The sequence below is a fragment of the Bos indicus genome, chromosome 20 (genome assembly GCF_029378745.1).
Source record: "Bos indicus isolate NIAB-ARS_2022 breed Sahiwal x Tharparkar chromosome 20, NIAB-ARS_B.indTharparkar_mat_pri_1.0, whole genome shotgun sequence".
In the NCBI taxonomy this organism is placed as follows: Eukaryota; Metazoa; Chordata; class Mammalia; order Artiodactyla; family Bovidae; genus Bos; species Bos indicus.
In genome coordinates, this window is record NC_091779.1 from 71,118,629 (window position 1) to 71,134,189 (window position 15,561).

At 52.8% G+C, this 15,561-nt stretch overlaps 1 protein-coding gene across 1 annotated transcript; it reads right to left on the reverse strand.

The window, feature by feature from the left end:
- Nucleotides 1-470: 470 nt before the first annotated feature.
- Nucleotides 471-15,505, reverse strand: TRIP13 (thyroid hormone receptor interactor 13). Its single transcript, XM_070774903.1, is given in 14 exon segments — nt 471-1,419; nt 1,706-1,775; nt 3,928-4,040; nt 4,265-4,418; nt 5,560-5,666; nt 5,873-5,959; nt 6,700-6,763; nt 11,310-11,382; nt 12,603-12,693; nt 13,429-13,484; nt 14,144-14,273; nt 14,380-14,545; nt 15,276-15,312; nt 15,315-15,505. Coding segments are annotated over 14 exon segments (1,299 nt in total). The 5' UTR covers nt 15,370-15,505; the 3' UTR covers nt 471-1,323.
- Nucleotides 15,506-15,561: the final 56 nt, after the last annotated feature.

Below are 15,561 nucleotides of genomic sequence, written 5' to 3' on the forward strand. Positions count from 1 at the left end.
TCAAGGCTTCTCCCCTGGGCTGCCCCCTCGCTCATCTGTCTGCCCCTGTACACAGCCCTGCCCTGGGCATCCCCTCCTCCCCAGACCCTCTCTTCCCATCGGGACACTGGGCTCCTCAGCAGCAACCGTGGGGCATGGAGGGCGCCCCCGCCCTGACCCCAGTGCCCATATGCCTCCCTTCTCACCCTATTTCAGGGTCTTGAGGAAACCACAGAGCCGGTCCCTGGCCCCCAAGGCTGCGCTCGCTCTAGCCCTGGACCTGACCAGAGCCAAGGTTGGCTGACGGCCCAGGGGTGGAGCCCCAGGTCCCCCACCCCAGCCCGGCTCCGACCCCGGGCCTCCCCAGGCTGCACGCCATGTGCAGATGGCGCACCTCCACCCCACGGGGTAAGACAGGCTAAGTTACCTCCTCGCGTGAGGGATTTAAAACTCAAAGCATTTGGAGTGTTAAGAGAATCAACATGAGAAAATTTTGGAAAAAAATTTTTAATACATAAAAAAATTTAAGACAAAAGGTAACATTCTTTTAAAAATGTTTTATAAAACAGTGATATGAAATTTGTTTTAGCATGAGATAAAAGCAAAACAAGGTTCTGTGGAATACACCAATTATTGGCCGATTCATTTTACATCTGTTATTGGGAATCTTCGTTTAAGCCGTGACTGACGTCCTTCAACAAACGACTCACCAGGAAACATCGCCGTGAGGCCGGCCACGCTGGTCACCAGGGAGGCAGGCCCCGTCAGCTGCCCCTCCCTGACAAGCTCTGCTACCAAGAGCACTGGCCTTAAACTTTTCTCTTGATTTCTGTAACAGGAACAGGTTCTCATTCATCGCATAGTCTCCAGAACGTGTGCACTGACCAGGACGAGCTTGCAGCAGGAAGCAAATGCTGCCTTGTCTTGAGCAACGTGTACTTTTTTTAATGCTATGATTACATTCTTCTTTAAGGCAATGGCGTTTCTGTTTTGTTTCTATAAAACTTACATTAATCATCTTTTTAAATAAAACGTCAGCATTTTGGGTCCAATCAACCAAAAGCAGGATAGAATCAGGACATCTAGACAGTTCTTTATAAAGAGACACTGAGCTCAGATGATCATCTTTCAAAACAGAAAACAAGCTGTTTTGTCTTCGAACATGCAGTTAAAGTACGTAAACGCAACACACTTCTTGAGCAACACTGTGTAAGCAGAACACGCTTCTTGAACCACACCAGCCTGCAGGTCTCAGCCCTGGCCTCAGACGTCCTGCGGCAGCCGCTGCTGTGAGGAAGCGATGGCACCTTCCCGCGGTGTGCTCAGTGAGGACGGGGTGCCAGGTCACACGCACGACGAGAGCTTTTTTCTCTCCTCAAACTGCTTCTCCACGGCCAGAGACAGGGCCTGGAGGAAGCCCTCGATGGTGACGGTGGGGGCCTGGAAAACACACGGCATCGTGGCGGTCCTTGCCCTCAAGGTAGGGGTGGCCTGGGAGCACCCGCCTCCAGGGCACAAGCACTCTGAGGTGGCAGGGAGGCCCTGGGCGTGAGCTTTCCACACACCAGTGAGGTGAGCAGACACACGCTGGCCCTCCACTGCCCCTGGGCCCATCACTTCAGAAACACAGGAGGAGGCGGAAACCCCAGGGTGGTGGGCGAGACTCTCCTTGAGGCCAGCCCTGCAGACAGAGCGGGCGGCAGGGGCCCAGGGCGCAGGCACTCACCTGGATGTACAGTGCGTGAGCCAGGAAAGGGAGCTTCCTCAGGACGCGGCCACTCAGGCCCTCACTCTTCCTGTGAACATGACCACACTGGCGTCAGCTCCACATGGACCGCGGGGCATTTCAGGACAAGTCCCCGATCTTTCCCCAGAGCCCCTGGGGGGTGGGCAGTCTCCCGCAGGCCTCAGCTACAGCTCCAGGAGGGGCAGGGTCCTGACACCACCCATGGCCTCGGCCGGGGCACCGTGAGGTGGGTACAGGCCAGCTCACACCTCTGAATTCTCGCACGAGCCTGCACTGCTCCCCTCTGTCCCTCCATGGCCACTGTAACTAAGTCTCTCCGACGCCCCGCCAGCATGTCTGGCGCCTGGCGTCTGCCCACCTGAGGCCTTCACAAAGTGGATGCGGCCTCCCTGACCTCCCCAGTTCATCCAGAGTCCAGCTGTCCTCAGAGGCTCTGCTCTACCTCCCGGCTCGGGGCCACCTGAGCGCCTGTCGGTGCTGCCGGCTTGGGCTCAGGCCGGCGTGTCGGGGGTCCCCCCGTGTGCTGTGGCTCTCAGCACCTGGGCGGCAGGGTCACTGTCCTTCCCGCAGCACCGAGGCCACGGTCCGGCCCATTCACCTGTCTCCTCTGCTCATCAGAGAAAAAGCCTCCACTTCACTTTCTTGGCCATTTGTAAAAACTTAAGACACACAGTTTAAGAATCCAGCGATGCTACAGAGAGCCTTAATCTGAAAGCCTGTCCTGTGCTGGAGCGGTGCTCTGCTCGCTGCCCATGGGCACAGGGGGAAAGTGGCTGGCCTCATCCTCCCATCCAGGAGCCCACCGTCAGGGAGGCCGGAGGGCATCTGCTGCGGGGGAGACGCCCTGGGATTCAGCCTGTGCCACCCAACCCACATCACCACCTTGGCTACTACAGGCAACGACCACCCCTGTGACCAAAGGGAATGGGCTTCTCTAGGTTGCAAAAGTGAGGTCACCCTCAGAATGGGAGAAAATACTTGCAAATGAAGCAAGTGACAAGGGATTAAATATCCCAAACATACGAGCAGCTCATGCAGCTCAATATCAAAAAAACAAACAGCCCAATCCCAGAATGAGCGGAAGGTCTAAACAGACATTTCTCCAAAGAAGACATACCGATGGCAAACAGACACACGGAAAGAGGCTCAGCACCGCTAACCGTGAGAGAAACACAGATGAGAACTACAGTGAGGCGGCACCGCACAGGGCCAGGACAGTGACCGCCAAAACGCCTACAAGCAACACACCCTGGAAAGGCTGTGGAGAGAAGGGGAGCCTCCACTACTGGTGGGAACGCAACTGACACAGCCGCTGCGGAGGGCAGCACGGAGGCCCCTTAACAACCTAAGACAGGGCCCCCATATGGCCCAGCACCCCCGCTTCTGGGCAAGTATCGAGAAAACCAAAATTCAAGAGATACAGGCAGTGTTGTGTTCACAGCAGCACTACGCACAACAGCCGCGACACAGACACCCAGACGCTCGCTGACGCGGATGAGGAGGGAGGCGCGGCTCACAGCGCAGGGCTACTCCACAGTGGGGAGTGAGAGAACGCATCCGCAGCAACACGGATGGGCCTGGAGACTAGCATGCCAAGTGAACCAAGACGGACAGAGAAAGACAGATGTCACATGATATCACTTACACGTGGAATCTAAAAGTTATAGACTTACCTACACAACAGAAACGGACTCAGACTTAGGAACCAAGTTTCTGGTTACCAGAGGGGTATGGGGAAGAGGGATAAATTGAGAGACTGGGATTGACACGTTGCTGTTGAGTCGCTCAGGCGTGTGTGACTCGGAGACCCCACGGGCTGCAGCATGCCAGCACCTCCACCACACCCTGGAGTCTGCACAAACTCCTGTTCACCGAGTCAGTGGTGCCGTCCAACTAGTCATCCTCAGCCGCCCCCTTCTCTTTCTGCTTTCAGTCTTTCCCAGCATCAGGGTCTTTTCCAATGAGTCAGCCCTTCAACTCTGGATAACATACAAGCTACTACATATAAAACAGGTGACTGATAAGAATCTACTGTGGGGCAGAGGGAACTCTACTCGGTACTCTGTGATGACCTATAAAAAAGAATCTAAAGGAGTAGATATATGTATGTATAACTGAGTCACTTTGCTCTACAATATTTATTGCAAATCAACTATATTCCAAAAAATGTTTTAAAAAGAAACAGAGAGGTCAGCACACACCTTGAAATTTCGCTCAGGAGGAGGCTCAACTTGGACACGTTGTTTTCAATGAAGCCAATCATCTCCAGCTCGCGGAGGGTCAGCAGCTGCTGGCGAGGGTATATGATCTGGCACTGCGGGGACAGAGGACGGGGCAGCAGAAGCATCGGGTCAGTGATTTCTCCCTGAGCACAACATGCAGACCCAACAACTGCAGTGTTCAGTGTGAGACAGCGGGTGCAGGCCGAGTGACACCCCCTTCTGCACAGGAACCAGACATCGTACGTTATGCCAACAAATCAAGACCCCACGAGAAAGCTAGTGTGTTCTCAGGAAAGCAAGAAACAGCTCCAGGCACCCTCATCAGCTCTTCCAGGCAGGAGAGGTAGATCTTGAAGATGGCCGCTGCAGAGGGCGGCCCGATGTACTGCCTGATGTCAGCCCTGTCCACGAAGGCCACGTCGATCCTTTCTGTGATGTTGGACGTGGTCAGGATCACCACATTGGAGTGCCTGCGGGCAGAGGGTGGGCCCAGTCACCCCGGGCCACAGGGACTCGACCCCCCTGATCCGACACACGCAGTGTGAGGACAGGCCGGCACCAGGGCCCAGGCGTTCAGCCAGCTTCCCGCCCTGTGCCCACCCCCACCCCCACAACGCCTTCTGAGGCCCTGCTTCCTGCGCTCTACCTGACCCTCGCTCCTGCCAGGCTCCGGCTGCGACAGTGCAGACCCTCCCCACTCCCGGTCTGCGAGCTCCCCGCCTATGGACAACTCTCGCGGCCCCCAGCTGGACCGCTCCCTGCCCCCTTCACCACAGTGAAGCCCTCACTCTGCACAGCGTCCCTGCGCCCCAGCGCCAATACTGCCCTGACTGGGCACGGCCACACCCAGGCGTCACTCTCATTGCCCTGGAGGCTGCGGCGCCAAGCTGCACGATTCACCCTGGGGACTAGCGGCCCTCCCCTCCAGCTCCCAAACTCCCCAGAGAGGCCCCGTCATCCAGTCTGCTCACCCCTGGGCTGGCACGGAGGGGGAGGGGCGCCCTGGGGAACACACCGCCTGGCCTGCTGGGCTCGAGTCCCGGGGACGAGGCAGGGCTGCCCAGGCCCACAGGCAGCACAGAGACCACTGGCAGCGTTGTGGCCGGGGAGCACCTGGACAGCTGCCCCCGACCAACCCCGTCCTGTGACCGCAGGTAGCCAGTCCTCTGCAGGGTGAGCAGGGCTGGCACACGGGGCCCAGGAGTCTGGGCAGAGGCTGGTGAGCGTGGAGTGCGCACAGGGCCCCCACAAGCAGCTGGGAGCCATGTGCCAGGATTGGGCTTTTCACAAATGGTCACCAGAGCGGGCCTGAATCGCATGAGGCAAGGAAGGTGAGAGAGACTGCAGAGACAAGTCTCCACTCCTCCCACAGCGACAGGACGAGAGTCAGGGAGACCCCCTTTTCTGAGCAGTGGGTACCTTCTCCCCACACCAAAGCTTTGCTGTGCATTTTTAACACTTCGATAACGTAAAAAGTGCTTAATTTCTAAAAAGCTTATGTAGCACACGCTGCTTCAAACATAGAGAAGACAGAGCCCACACCCAATGCCAGACGCACTCTGAGCTGAAAAAGCTGGGGGTGAGGCTGGGGCTGTGAGTGTGCAGGGGTACCTTTTAATCTGATCAATTTGGGTCAAGACGGCATTGACAACACGGATGGCATCGGAAGGCTCGGTGCCTGCCCTGCATGCGTTACGGGAGGCGGTCAGGCTTTCCACCTGTGGGCACAGAGTGACAGGGTGGTCAGCTGGGTGGATGTGGGGGCGTGTGAACACTGCACCGAGGGCCTGAGAGGCCCCGGGCTAGGCCTGCAGGGTGCAGCCTGTGGCGCTGGACAAGCACGGGCGGGCGGCCCCGGCAACGCCGAAGGCCACCCAGTCCTGCGCTTCCTCCGCTCACAGGTGTGACGTCTCAACACACCCACCTCATCGATCAGCACGAACACCAAAGCATCCTTGTCATCAATCAAGTCCTGAATCTTCTGGAACATCCTAGTCACCAGCTTGCCACTCTGGAAACAGAACCCTCCTCATCATCAACTCGCACTTTTCAGGCTGCCTGGTGCACACGTGCGCCCACCGTCTCCACCTGGCTGCGCTCTGACCCCAGGGGGCCCCACAAGCCCACCGTCTCCTGACAGCCCCTTGGGAAACTTCCTGAATCAGAGAAGCCAGGTCTGCAGGGAACCTAGAGGCCTGCCCTCCTGGTGTCCTGGGCGGGGCCACACTTGCACCTCGGCCCCCCTTTCCCTCCCCAGCGGTCCTGGAGGGGCTGGGTCTCGGGTGCACATCGGCCAGGTGCACCTCCTCCGGGCACTCCTGTCCCTGCCCACCACCCGCCAGGGGCACCGTCCGACTCGGGCCCCGCAGCAGAGCCCCCCAGAGCTGAGGGCGGCTGTGACATCACCTGGCCTGAGTGCCTCAGCTCACAGCTGGCGGACAGGCTCAAGCTGAGGGTGTGGTCCCATCGGAAGGCGGCCCCGCCCTCCTCAGGTAACACTGAACGCCCCGTGCCCCAGCCTGCGTCTGGAGGTGACAAGCAGAGGGTCCTCTCAGGCCTCAGATGGTTTCCAGGTTATCACTACACTCTGGAACTTTCCTCTGACCACACAGTCAGAGCCCCTGTTCACATTCCTATTTCACCTATTTCTCTCCTAAAGCTTTTGGAGGAAAAGAGTTTGCCTAATCCACTGGACAAGTTTTCAGCTGCATGGTGGACAATCCAGAGAACCGGATTAGTATAAATACTTACCTCTGAAAACCACTTAGAAAAGAGGCTGTGGCTGTTTATTTCAACTAACTGGCCATATCGGTACCTAAGATGGTTTAAAAAAAGACAGACAGCAGTTGTTACAAGTCAGTCCAACAACATCCCTGGCGGCAACCACCTCTGTCTCTATAACGCAACACTGCTTAAGTGTCCAGCAAGCTGATAATGACTACTCTGTTACTACTGACCCAGGATGAGGTACCTGCAAACTGTATACTCATAGTTATGAACAATCTTAACGAGATGTGCCAACATCAATAGTTCTAGTTGGAGCAAACTAAGCGTCTCAAACTGAATGGTATCTTCATTTCGGTTAAAGCAAGAAAAAGTGGTGGTAAGATGGTGGAGCAGAAGGACATGTGCTCATCTTCTCCTGCGAGAACTCCAAAATTTCAACTCGCTGCTGAACCACCATCAACAGGAGAATGTTGGATCCCACCAAGAAAAGACAGCCCACATCTAAGGGCAAAGGAGAAGCCCCAGCAATATGGTAGGAGGGGCAAAAACCACATTTGGAATCAAACCCCATACCTGCCAGAGATGCTCAGAAGGCACAAATAAAACCTTGTGCACACAGGATCCAGGGACCCCACAGAGACTTAGCCAGACCTGCCTGTGAGTGTTTGAGTGTCTCCTGCAGAGGCATGGGGGGTCAACAGTGGCCTGCCGTGGGCACAGGGGCTCTGGCTGCAGCAGACCTGGGAGGCGCGGCATGTGGCCTAAGTCCTTTTGGAGGAGATTGCCATTATCTCTATCACTGAGCCACTGAGCAGACGACGCACAAACTGCAGAACAATTATACCAGAGTTCTCGCACTGTGATGAAACTTCTAGGACCCACAGCATATGTGCCAACCTGGGCATCCAGCAAAGGGACTGACTGAGAACCCCCAGGGAATTTGACTTTAGAGGCCAGTGGGATTTGATTACAGACTTTCCAAAGCACTGGGGAAACAGACTCTTGGAGGGCGCAAACAAACCCTTGTGCACCAGGACCCAGGAGAAAGGAGCCGTGACCCCCCAAGAGACTGGGCCAGACCTGCCTGTGAGGGAAAGAGACGGGAATACCAGACCACCTGACCTGCCTCCCAAGAAATCTGTATGCAGCTCAAGAAGCAAGTTAGAAATGGACATGAAACAATGGACTGGTTCCAAATGGGGCAAGGAGTACGTCAAGGCTGCATATTGCCACCCTACTTATTTAACTTATATGCCGAATATATCATGCGAAATGCCAGACTGGATGAAGCACAAGCTGGAATCAAGATTGCAGGGACAAATATCAATAACCTCAGATATGCAGATGACACCACCCTTATGGCAGAAAGCGAAGAGGAACCAAAGAGCCTCTTGATGAAAGTGAAAAAGGAGAGTGAAAAAGTTGGCTTAAAACTCAACATTCAAAAAACAAAGATCTGGGCATCTGGTCCCATCACTTCATGGCAAATAGAAGGGGAAATGGTGGAAACAGTGACAGACTTTATTTCCTTGGGCTCCAAAATCACTGAGGACAGTGACTGCAGCCATGAAATTAAAAGATACTTGCTCCTCAGAAGAAAAGCTATGACCAACCTAGACAGCATATTAAAAAGCAAAGACATTATTTTGCCGACAAAGGTCCATCTAGTCAAACTATGGTTTTTCCAGTAGTCACGTATGGATGTGAGAGTTGGATCATAAAGAAAGCTGAGCACCAAAGAATTGATGCTTTTGAACTGTGGTCTTAGAGAAGACTCTTAAGAGTCCCTTGGACTGCAAGGAGATCAAACCAGTTGATCCTAAAGGAAATCAGTCCTGAAGTTCATTGGAAGGACTGATGCTGAAGCTGAAGCTCCAATACTTTGGTTACCTGATGTGAAGAACTGATTGACTAGAAAAGACCCTAATGCTGGGAAAGACTGAAGGCAGAGGAGAAGGGGACGACAGAGGATGAGATGGTTGGATGGCATCACCAGCTCAATGGACAAGAGTTTGAGCAAGCTCTTGAGAGTTGGTGATGGAGGGAAGCCTGGTGTGCTGCAGTACATGGGGTCGCAAAGAGTCAGACATGATTGAGCAATTGAACTGAAGAATACTTAATAGTTTTTTGGTTGTTTAGCCACTCAGTCGTGTCTGACTGTGCGAACCCATGGACTGTAGCCCACCAGGTTCCTCTGTTCATGGAATTTCCCAGACAAGAATACTGGACTGGGTTAGCATTTCCTTCTCCAATAGTTAATATAACTAGTTAAATACAATTAATTCTTAATACTGTTTTTAGTCTACTTATAATTTATATTTCTGTGTTCAAAAACCATTATCTGTATTAACGTGGCAAACAAATCAAAACATAAGCATCAAAAGTCTGCCCACAGTTGAACATTTTTTTTTCCTTCCACAAAACCCAAAGGAATGTGAGAATTTGTTTTCCAGCACAAAATCACTTCCCTCAAACCTGGAGCCCTGGAAAGCTCAAAGGGAACCTGACACACGCTGTCTGAAATCCAGCACTAATACTCCATCTACCATGAAGTCAGTGAGGGCTCTGGATGCACTTAGATCTGATTAAAATCAAACAGGAAACGGCCAGCAGAGAAGCCAACTCCCAGATCTTTTTTACAGTTTCTTTCATGTTGAGAAACCACAAAAAAAAAAAAAAAAAAAAAATTACCTTAAAAAGTATCACTGACTTTCCAGTTGAAAAACATCATGTAGTAATTTTGTTTACAGATGAGGAGAAGGGGGAGGTAGACAACCTGGTGAATACAGCCTGGGTTGGATGTCACAAGATTAACTATAAAGCATTGTGATTATTAAGCAAAGTGTACTTAAGTTAATAAAGCAAAAAGGCTTGCGAAGGCTTCTTCTTGCCACAAAATAAATACCAGTTTCCAGATCTTTGTACTGGAAAACGTCACATTTCTTATAATAACACCTTCACCTTCCACTGTTTCAGGAAACTGCCCTCGGAGATTATCAAACACAGATGTGTTTCACTATGTCAAGACAAAGGCCAAGATACTGAGCATAAAACAAAGGCCTGAAACAGAGCAACTTCCCTACTTTTAAGACAGTTTTGAAAAGAAAACAGATTTAAAAGTAAATCTCACAGGATTTCCTCTTCTGAAGTCATACTAGGCTAAAAGGGTGATTTACCTTCTGCCTTAACCAACTAGAAAACTAGACAAAACAGTGAAACAGCGTCTGTGAAGGGCGCCAGACAACATAATCGGGGACTGTGACCTGGGAGGCGGCAAGCGGCAGGCGCGACGGCTCTGATCTCCTGCCTGGAGTGACACTGGAGGGGACCCAGGAGGAGAGGCCGGGGCAGCGAGCTGAGGAGACAGAGGCCAGAGTTCAAGGAGCTGAGGTGTCTGGCGGCTACAGAGCAGGGATCCAGGGAGGAGGGAGACACAGGAATGAAGCCCGGCGACTGTCATGGGGCAGCAGCGTGTGAAGAGGGAGCCCAGCGCTAGAGTGCTCGAGACCCCAGGGCCAAGGGGCGAGAGTACTTGCTGCTGAGGCCCCTGAATGGTCCTCCTGAGGGTGAAGTCTGGACCACACTGAGACCACTCTTGAAAAAGCTTAAACACAGACCTCAAAAGGATCACACCAAACACAAGTACACAAACCCCCGTCAGAATAAAACCCAGCAGTCATTATAGACAAACAAGAGAATCCAGTCACTTCAAATCATTATGTCCACATTCAACAATTACCTGGCACACCAAGAAGCAGGAACATATGACCCATAACCAGACCCAAATGATAACGAGGATGGAATTGGTAGACACAGCTTACAAGCATAAACAGAACTGAACAATCTTCAGACAAGAAAATCACTCTCAGAGATGGAAATTTCGCTGAACAGAAGTAAAAGCAGATCAGATACTGCAGAAAAACTAACCAAAATGAAACTCAGAAAATTTTTAAAACTTGAAAAAAGATGAAAGAGCACACAAGTGGCCTGCAGAGTGGCCTGCAGGGCAGCATGAGACAGTCAGAGCAGGGGAATGAGCTGAAGAGCTAACACCCAAATAGTCTCCAAATGCAGTGGAACCATAAATCCCTAAACGGACTACACTCAAAAGAATGAACCACCAATATACATGCTGTAACGTGGGTGAACTTTGAGAAACGTCATGGTAAGTGAACAGAACCATCAGAAAAGACTACTACATACTGTGTAATTTCAATTACAGGAAACGTCCAGAATAAATAAACGTAGTGGAACCGTAAATCCGCAAATGGACAACACTCAAAAGCGGCAGACAAACCCAGTGCTAGGCTTGGATGGCAGACAGATGGTCCACACAGACATCAAGCAAGTGGGGAACGGTCGAACCAAAGCGAGCAGAGACGCGCTCCTCCAAGTGTACACAGGGTGGTCACCACGAGAGGTCCCGTGCTGGTCCCAGGGTGAGTCTCAGCACGTGTAACAAGACTGGAATCAGAGCTCAAGACTATGTGAGTACAGAAGGATTCGTTACATTACACCGAGACACCTACTATTCATGGAAGATGATTTAAAAATAGAAGCAGCTTCTCCCATCATTACAGCTGAAACAGAGCAAGCCCGCCTCTGCGGCTCCTCTCTCAAATCACCAAAGTTACCTGCTCGAGAGTCTGATGGTCAATTTCTGGGCTAAAGCTTTACACAGCGATGTTTTTCCAGTTCCTGGAGGACCTGTAACAAAATGCAAACAGATAAGTATAAGTTAGTGCTGTAACAGATTTCTTGAAGCAGTAGTTGCATTATTCACAGGATATAACATATGGAACAGACTGTAATGCTATAAATGTTATCATCACAAGAATCACTTAAGTTACTGATAATCTGTTAACAGCGTAAATACTAGAAAACATCACCAGGAACTTCTTTGCCCGTAATCCACTCTGATTTCTTTCCACCTTCACTGAAACCCTCTCTGTCCCTACATGTCTTCTATGAAATCCGCTGATTATGAAAATCCACCTTTCAAAGGTCAAACAAGCCTTTCCTGATAACCATCAGGCGCTCAAGGCACTGGTGTTTGCTGTTCCTGAAGCCCATGGCACCCGCGTCTTTCATTCCAGCTCCACACACATGGGCCCGAACCTCAAGCTACATAGGGAGAGCGGTCGGGCAAGGCCTGGGCGCTGTGTGCCCCTCAGCACAGCATCTGACAGGAGCGGAGGACGCTGACATGGGAGCACAAATGCGTGCAGTAGAAAACGATGACGTTCTGTTCTGGCCGTCTGTGTTCTCCGTGACTCACAAGTACGCATGTGAGCGACTCTAACGGGCGCTGCGCAACACCAAGTGAGACACCTTGTAACCGCCTTCTCCGGCTCTAGTGTCAAGAAATTTGCCAAGACACCCTAAAGGCACTGTTTTCATAAAACTGAACACAAGCCTACAGTCTTCATTGTATAAAGAAGCTAATAATGCTTTTAATTATAGCTCTTACCTCGCTGTAATTTGGGCTTTCTCTCAATTCTTTGTCTCTCCTGGGATAGTAACAATAACAACAGCAACAAAAAAGCCCCCCAGTATTCTCTTCCGAGAACTAGGCAGAGTTCTGTGAAGTGCGGGCTTTTGCAGTTTGTTCCATCGAGGAAAGCTCCAAGGGTACTATGAAGAAATGCAAGGCAGCTGCTACCCTGAGAAACCCATAACCAGCGGGAAACGAGGCAGGTATTTGGAAAGCTGAATAACAGCATAAAAAGTCACAAGGGATGCTCAGGTGGCTGCCCCATGAAAGGTCAAGTAACCAAAGCAGAGAGCATGTACATGGCTGGCTTCACAGAGGACGGCATTCCTGGCCCCACGAGGAAGAAGGAGCTGTAACTCTTCGCAGGACAAAGGCAGGAAGAAAGCCTGACTCCACGCAATTTTAGTTTGTCAAATGAAACCAAAATGCTTACCGTGAAGCAGCACCACCCGGTTCCAGGTGATGAGGTTACTGTCGACATTCTTGTCTGAAAACAGTAAAGTTGTCATCACGTAGTCGAGGAGCTGCATGAAGAAAGAAAAGACAGAGTCAAGCCCTTGGCAGAGCAAAGGTTCAGCTGAACGTGCCCTGAAGGAGCAGAAGGAAGGAGAGTCTTCAGAGGCTGCCAAGCACACTCAGGCTTTCACCTCAAAAACATCTTAAAATCTAAGAGGACAAGTGCTGGGTGTGACTATTACAAGGATAAAAGAAAACTCAAAGGTCACTTAACTGAGGGCTACACCAGGTAAGTGAGCTCCTTCCTCTGGGACACCGCACTGGACAAGCTGCGTTTGCTAAAAGAACAGCCGGGGCTCTGGGGTCCCCGTGGCTCCTAGGGGAGCCAGAGTGGGTGGCGGGGGTGGTGGGGACGGAATTCTGGCATCCTCCCCTCCCTCATCTGTGTGCAGAAGGACTCTTCACCTTGAAGGGGGCTCAGACATGGTAGTACCCGCTCAGATCGCCCAACCTGTTCTGCCCCTTGGCACTGCCTTCTCAGCCCACAGGTTCCTAAGAGTGTGACCCAGTGCCAGTGGGTTCACTTTTGAACCCTCCCCCTTCTCCCGAGGGGAACTCCCCAGAGTACAGCTCCACTCAGAGCAAGCCCAGAGGAGACGCCCAGGACAGAAGACAGACTCCCAGGGCAGGGGTTGCTGGCAAGCAGCACTCCTAGAAGCCCACGTGACATAAGAGGCGCTAGAGAGAACACAATAATGATTCACCTAAAACATGGAAGCCTTTCAGGAAAAAGCATAACTCACATGAGATTTGACTTCCATGTCATACACCAGGCTGTCCCAAAGCCCATGGAATTCAGCTGAGAGAACAAAACAAAACCAAATGTTAGGAAAGCAAGCCTTGCGCCTACTGGTTACATCCACCCTGAGCCGCAGACATCCTCAACTGCTCCAGACGCGGCAAGCTGCAATTCTGGTTACAGAGAAGCTAAACTTTCAAAGTCATTTCTAAGTTAAAGATGTTGAATAAGCGGCAGTCACATGTGGCTTTGGGCAGATAATGAACCTTCTGTGGACCTGCACGTGGACCCAAGCACTGCCCTGAACTCACCACTCTCCCCACAGGCCAATGCTCTGGCAGGGCCTAGTGGCAGGTGGAGTCTAGCTTTCAAGACGTCAGGCCTAACCTGGATTAGACGTGGGATTCAGCCGGCTAGATCCCATTGGCACAGAGAAGTACAGAGAAGGTGGGAGGAAGCAGTGGTCCAGCAAGACTGACCAACTAGGCAGGAAAGAAGAGCGACGGCCTCATCCTCAACTAGCACCAGCTTCGAGAGACCCATCCAAGTAGCCTCATACTGGAAATTTCTACTTTTCTCTCCTGTGATAAACTTCCTAACAGATAGAACGCACTAAAACTCTACACAACAGACACACAATATCTCCGAGCCTGAGGTGTGCGCTGCCTTCCGCCCTGCTGTCGTAGGCTTGTGCCACCTGCTGTGTCTGTCACAGGTACCTGCAGGCAGAACCCAGTGATTTGCCGCGATGATGTTTTCTGTCTCTTCCTCCAGGTTCTCACTGCTGGGGCCATCCTCGTTCAGCTGGAAGATGTGAAGTGCAATATTGCACGCGCTCAAATCAATGGGCTGTGATGAGAACGAAAATCAAATAAATCTATACAACACACTATCGAAACAGCAAATGTTCTTGGGCCACGGGTTAACTGTTTCTCAGCTCTGAGAATTAAGTTACCTGTGGATCTTTAGCCTTTAATTCCGTGTCAACAATAGACACAGACTGCACATTTCTGGTGAGAAAAGGCTCGTCAAACTCAGACCAGGTGTAATCACCAAACACAATGTTATGCCTGTTGAGTAGCTTTCTAACACTCAGCTTTATATCCTCTTTCTTTGCAGTGCTAGGAACACAAAACACATAAAATCAGATCTGAGTTAAAAAAAAAACAAAAAACCTAACATCTTAAGAAAGAGTGATTAAAAGCAAAACAGACCATAGTGGGGAAAATGCACCCATGGAGAGGGCTGGCGGGAGGGCCTGCCTGGGAGTGATCTGGTACCGCTGGCGGTAACTGCAGGCTGTATGACCCAGGGAAGCTGCCCAAGGACTCTGCCCAGGCCCCTCAGAGGCAGGGGGTGCAGGCAGAGTCGGTGCCACCCAGGCAGCTGGTCAGCAAGCTGGAACTGCTGCCTAGGTGCCAGCCCCCCCCAGCTGGGAAACAGCAGCAAGTCACGGGAGAATGAAACGCCCACAGCTGGGGGCCCCAGACGAGTTTCCCGGGCTGGGGTCCACCCTCAGCCCCTGCCCCCCGCGCTCGCTGCCTGCCCGAGGGCCCAGGCCCCTTCAGCGGCCCCTGCGGCGGTGTCTGCTCCCCAGAGCACCGGCCCCGCGGAGACCCGCCCGCCGCCAGCACCTCCGGGGCCCATCGTCCCGAGGGCCTGGCCGGGGAGAGGGGATGGTGGGCGAGGGTGAGGGCGCAGGGGCGTTTCCTAAAACTGAGTCTCCGGGGTCGGCTTTGCCGGGCTCGGCGGGGCTTGAGGCCGGGGTCTGGGCCGACCCTGTCAGGGCGGGTCTGCTCGGAGCGGGGTCCCGTCAGGTCGGACACTGCCAGGGTCGGGCCGAGGCTGGGCTCACCTCCGCTCCGCTGGTGCACCTCCACGTGGACCGTGGCGCCTCGGCCACGCAGGGCAACGCCTGCTTCAGGTCTCCCACAGCTTCGTCCATGTCGGCGCCGCCGCTAGAAGCCGCGGGGAGCGGGCCGTCCCTTCGCCGCCGGCGCCTCGCGCAGCGCCCCGCCACCTCAGCAGCCTCGGCCCTCAGGCGGCGCCCCGCGCGCTTCAAACCTGCCGCGCGCGGCGCACCGCCCCCTTACCCGGAAGCGCCGGCGCAAGCGGGAGCGTCACTTCCGGCCGCCGC